At 39.5% G+C, this 6077-nt stretch overlaps 1 protein-coding gene across 1 annotated transcript in view; it reads left to right on the top strand.

The window, feature by feature from the left end:
• The first annotated feature begins 37 nt into the window (after nt 1–37).
• The window catches only part of Ube2n (ubiquitin conjugating enzyme E2 N), a 30175-nt gene continuing 24135 nt past the window's right edge, over nt 38–6077 (top strand). Inside the window, exons 1-2 of the mRNA XM_010629226.3 lie at nt 38–261; nt 478–514. Of these exons, the coding sequence (XP_010627528.1) occupies nt 38–261; nt 478–514 (261 nt within the window). The remainder of the gene's footprint in view (nt 262–477; nt 515–6077) is intronic.

Genomic DNA, 6077 nt, shown 5'->3' with positions numbered 1-6077 from the left:
CCGCGCGTCCCGCAGCGGTGGGCACAGGTCGTCCTGAATGCCAGCTCCGAGACTTGGGGGCCCCGCGCCCCGCTGCCCTCGCTTCCGCGATCTCCTCTCCTCTCAATGCATTTCCGCTCATTATCGCTGCGAAGTGATTTCACTCCGGTTGGCAAACTCTTGCCCGAGCCGTTTCTGTTCCGAGGAAATAGTTTTTAACAGAAGGTTTCGAGAGGGCCGCAGTGATGAGGGGTGTTGTAGCATCTTTGACCTCCCGATTTCGTGCGCTTTAACTATTAAACCTTCCTTTGGCCTTATGCTCTGAGAAGTACACCTGGAGCCATGAAAATTCCTTATCTTGGTCTTATAGAAAGTCTTTACATAATATCGCCGAGTCCTCAGACTTGCTGTCTTTTTTGCAATCCACGAAAACTAAGTCTTGAATTTATTTTTTTGGTCAGGTTTTATGAAAGAAATTAATTGAACTGCATTGCTGAGGATCCCGGTTCAAGTGACTAAATTGCAGCAACATCTGGTGCGATATAGCCTGGAGAACGTGTATTTAATCTTCATTTTTCTAACATTTTTAGAGAGATGCATAAGATGTGTAGTGCTTCATGCAGTCACAAATTTAGCTGAGATTGCGGGTGGGTGGTTACTGACTGAAAGGTATTTAACCCGTTATAAGGTAGAAATTAGAAATGAAAGAACAGATAGTGATCACTAGACACTAATAATTTGAACCTTCGTTGTTTTATGTATTTCTCTCAGACTCTGTGCGAGGTTTAACTGTTGTCCTACACGTAGGAAGGTCCTTACAATGTAGCTTTAGTTATGATGCAGTCCCATGGTCACCAGTGATTGTGTTGATTGAGGGCCCAGTGGGAAAATGAGAGCTGCGCCCCAAATATTGTGTAGTTTATTATTGTTACCTGGGTTATAGACTAAGTACATAGCAAGTTGACAATGAAGATACTTCTCTAAAATACAGTGAGCTAAACAGGTATTTTTCCATTTTTGTTAGATTTGGAAGATGTTCTGCCGTAATAGGAAAGCCTTGGATGGTAAAATAAATTCTGTGAAACCTTTTTATAAATTTACAGAAGTGATTTACCACAATAAATAGAAGTCCACATAATTACCTTAGCACACAGTTAAATTTATAGTAAACATTTAATTTAACTGTTTTAAGACAGTGATTAACTTATGCTGCAATATAATTTTAATTTAGTCTTTATTTTGTTGGTGGCATCTCTAAAAAAAGTACCTTGATTTTATTAGGTAAAAGTTAAAATTTGGTGACTTTAGTTTAATGTACTTTATAGTTGTAAAGGGCTCTTTTCTCCAGTCCCTAGGAAGGATTAAAAGATTGTAAATTTTTTAGTGTCCATACTTGTAGTATGTAGGCTGTTTTATAATTAGTGAAAGTACTTTTTTTTTTTTTTGGTATTGCTGGGATTTGAACTCAGGACCTCATGTATGCCAGGCAAGTGCACTAAACTGAGCCATGTGCTTAGATGAAAATACTTGTTTTGGGGGGCAGTACTGGGAATTAGGTATTCAACAGTGAATTACATCCCCAGTCCCTCCCTCCCTCTCTTTCTGCCTGCCTGCCCTTCCTTCCTTCCTTCCTTCCTTCCTTCCTTCCTTCCTTTCTTTCTTTCAGACAGGACCTTGTTAAGTTTCCTATTTGCCAGTCTGGGCTTGAACTTTTGGTCCTTTTGTCCAGCCTCCCAGAAGAGTACCACCATGGCCAGCTTATTTTTTTAAAAATAGAATTTATTTTTAAAAGTTACTGCTCTACCAGCCACTGTACAAGGTTCTATGTGGAATATAGTGGTGGGTGGAGGGTAGCTGTACTGTCTTAAAGTAGTAGAAACATACCTTGTTTTATTGGGTTATTTATTGGTGACTGTTCAGTATCGATTATATATCAGTATTACTATTCTTGGTGAAGCCAGGGATTTAGCTCAGTGGTTCTGCTGTCTGCCTCGCAAGCACTAGGACCCAAGTTCGGTCCCCGGTACCAAAACAAAACTATTCTTGGTGAATGGAAGTATGAGATACATTGATTTGGACAAGTATTAATATGATACTCTTTATGTCATAATGGTCCTCATTTACATTTTCAGATTTCTTCAGCCATTTGACCCATGCAGAAATTTTGACCAAAAATTCTTTTCTGTGAACTAGGCAGTATGTTTTATAGTCTAGTAACCGATTCAAATGACTTTCCTAAAGGTCTTAAACTGGCAAGAGGCAGAACTTGGATCTTGACCAGTGTGACTCTCCTGTGTCTTGTTATGGTGAAATGACACGAGGTATGTATGAGTACCTTGACAATACATAGAAGGTGTCCTTTTTGAGTTCACTCATTTGCTGTCTCACTCATTCCTATGACTAATCCAGTGGCCAATTCTGAAGTATCTACTTTCAAAATTTATTGCTTGGCTTTCTTTTTTTTTTTTTTGGTACTGGGGATCGAACTTGGGTCCTTGTGCTTGCAAGGCAGGTGGTGGAACCACTGAGCTAAATCCCCGGCCCTATTGCTTAGCCTTCTGTGTTTGCCTACTGTACCTTCTTTTGGGTGGTGTGGGCATCAGAGATTGAACCTAGGGGTACGATTACTGAGCTCCATCCAGGCCCTTTTTATTTTCAGACAGTGTCTCACTAAGTGACTTAGGCTGGCCTCAGACTTACAATCCTCCTGCTTCAGCCTTCCAGCTAGCATGCTCCACGGTATTAGCCTTTTTTAAAAATGTTTTTTTAAAGACATGGTCTCACTGTGTAGCTCAGGCTGGCCTTAATTTGTGGCAGTCCTGCCTCAGCCTCTTGAGTGCTGTGTCGAGCCAGTGTTATTTTTTAAAAATACAGATGGTGCTACTTCCCTGCTAAAACCTTTGCAGAGGTTCTCTATACCACAGAACTCTCACTTGCTTCTCTGAGCTCATCGCCTGCACCCCTGTTGCTTTGTTGTGCCCTCAACAGGAAGTAGCAATGCTTACTCCTGTCACAAGGCTTCACTCTCGTTTGTTGCATTGCACACTTTGTCTTTGTAGCATTCCTTGCTCATGTGTTTCTTCAGGTCTGCCTTAACTGTTCTGTATAAACCTGCTTCTTTTATTCCTGTTTCCCTTCCTTTTATGTAACACCACACTGCTCAGAGATGAGTGACCTGGGCATTGCTTGTTATTGCCTGGAATAATTCTTGGCACGTGGTGGGCACTGAAATATTGTCTGACTAAGCCTTATCTTCAGAAAAACTGTTCTAGGAGAGTTGTTATTCTGTGTCTTAATTTAACAGGGCTGTAGGTTCTGTCTGAGCTAAATCCTCATATTGACTTGGATGCAGTGATGCATGCTTGTAAATTGCAACATTCTGGGAGGCTGAAGCAGGAGTATGACAAGTTTGGGCTCACCCTGGGCGACTTCGTGAGACTCAGGCAAAAAAGAACTGGGAATGTATCTCCTTGTGAACACCCTTAGTTTAATTCCCAGGTAATCCCTCACCTCCAAGTCTTATTCCACCCATAAGTTTATTAAAAAACAAAACATGCTGCCAGGTGTGGTGTCGCAGGCCTGTAATCCCAGCACTCAGGAAGCTGAGGCAGGAGCATCACTGTGAGTTCGAGACCAGCCTGGGCTACATAGTGAGTTCCAGGTCAGCCTCAACTACATAGTGAGAGCCTGTCTCAAAAAACACAAACAGACAAAAAACATGCCAATCTCTCGTATTGTTGAGTAGGACCTTTATAGTGGCAACATGTTGAATGATTCACAGGCATGTCCAACAGTGGCTGGTGGGCTGCTTGCCCTTTTTTAAAAAACGTAATAACAAATATAAACAATACAAGAAGTTTTGTTGTTTACCTATGTGAATTACAGTATTTGTTTTGTATGTAGCCCAAGATAATTTTTCTTCACCCAGTGCTGTTCAAGCAAGCCAAAAAGGTTGGCCATGCCTTAGGGTGCACAGAAAGCAAAGACTCCCTCAACTGTCTTTCAGCATTGCCTCCTCAGATAACCACTATTTTTTAAATTTAAATTTAAATTTATTTAATTTTTGAGACAGAGTCTTGCTGTATATATAGCCCAGGCTGACCTTGTGCTCCTCCTGCCTCAGCCTCCTGAATGCTGGGATTGCAGGTGCGCCATTGTGCCAGGCTAACCAATCTCTGTTTTTGTTGTGCATCCTTCCTGAAAGACTAGAGCAGCTCAGTGCATATATGTTAGACTTTTCCTCCTCACACAAATACTTTGAGTCTATCACCTTCTAGCCTCAATTCTGACCAACAGTATATCTTTTTCTTTTGGTTAGACTTTAATTGCTTATTGGTAACTTGTAGATTGTTTCCCAAATTGTGCTAGAATAGAAACAGTCCTGTAACATAAGGAATGAGTATGACATTTTATTTGAGTGAGTCTTGACAGTTCTGTTTTCAGTTAGAAATTTTAAACTTTGTCTTTTCTGGTCAAAACTAAGTCTCCAAGTGACTGAGTATGTAAAGGTTAAAGTCATTCAGATTTAAAGTTACCTAAAAAATCTATAAAGTGAGAGCTCCTCCCTTATCGTGTCATAAAGAAGAATCAATTATTTTGGGAACACATACATGAGATCTGTTAAATCTGTGTCAGTTTTATGTGTTACATTGATATGGTGACATTCTCTTTGAAGTTAATCATGAAAACTAGCATGCAGTCTCAGGAAATAGTAGCTAATTTACTCGAGGAGTTGATTATGTCCACCTGCTGGATTTAGAATTCCATTTCACCAGTCTTTCCCAAGATTTACTTCATATTTGGTGAGGATTTGTTTTCAGATTCTTAAATGCCTGGTTTTGCATTGAATCTTGAGTTCTCTATGTTTACTAATAACTGATTTTAAAGGAGACATATTTTTCTTAACACTCTTTAAAAGCTGCTCATTCTAGTACATGAGGTATCTTTTTAGTGAGAAATTTAGAAAACTGACCTGTTTTGTAATACGTGAAGATCTTTGATAATTTTTTTCTCATTATAAAAAGTAAGGCATGAAAAGTGTAAGATGAAGATGGATGTGTTATATTGTAATTAAAATCACCTTTGGAAACATAAGATTGTGTAGTAAAAGTTTAATCAGAAACACTGGTTCATAGTGCTTTTGGTTGCTGTTCTATTCTGACCTTCCTAGGAAAATTAAATATATATGTATTTATTATTGTCATTATTTTTAATAACTAATTTAGATTCTTGGCAAGCTTATTTGTGAATTCCCAACGTCTACATGGATTTCATGTTAACAGTCTCTGGACTGCTTTTGGTAGTGATTAAACTTTTAGGCTGTACTGATGTAATTTAATACATGATCTAATGTGTTGATTATGAAATGTGAGCATAATTGAAAGTAAATCAAAAATAGTCAGCTGAGTGTTAGCTTCTAAGCTCTGCTCTGATGAGCAGTTCCTTTAGTCCAGATCAACTCCTACATGGTAGAAATGAGTTTTGTGAAATTATCAAACCCTTTCGGAGTATCCACCATGTTAAGTGACAGGGACATCAGAAGTGTGACGCCTTCGCTTTGTTGAAGTTTGCAGTTTAGCTACTCTTATTAGAGTTTTATGATAGAGTTGAAGTTTTCCTTGCAGATATAGATGAAGGGAGTAGGTATTTAGGGAATTAGCTAACTTCAGCTGAAATAAGTTCTTCCCAACTGAAGCCTTTTAAAAAAATTTTCAATATAGTCACATTTAATTTGTACATTTTGTAGGATGTAGAATCAGTAGTCCAAGAGACTGAGAAATGTGGCCCTAGGGCAGTGATGGAGCTTTCTTCTGGAGCTTTCAATGATAACAAACAGCCTGCTGTGACAAGTGTATCATAGGTTCTCTACCACTGCCCTAGGGTCTGTTGTGGCAGAAACAAGATTGCAGGGTTGAAAGAATTTGTAATTGGATGGAAGCCCTCAGAATCATCTCAAAGAAGCTGGTTGTGGTGGTGCACACCTGTAATCCCAGCATTCTGGAAGCTGAGGCAGGAGGATTGCTGCGAGTTTGAGACCAGCCTGGGCTACTTAGTGAGTTCCAGAGCAGTCTGAACTACATAGTGAGAACCTGTCTCAA

The sequence above is a fragment of the Fukomys damarensis genome, unplaced genomic scaffold, assembly GCF_012274545.1.
Source record: "Fukomys damarensis isolate Sample0158 unplaced genomic scaffold, DMR_v1.0_HiC HiC_scaffold_15, whole genome shotgun sequence".
NCBI lineage: Eukaryota > Metazoa > Chordata > Mammalia > Rodentia > Bathyergidae > Fukomys > Fukomys damarensis.
Note: the sequence above shows the minus strand (reverse complement) of the source record. Positions and strands in the feature narration are given on the sequence as shown.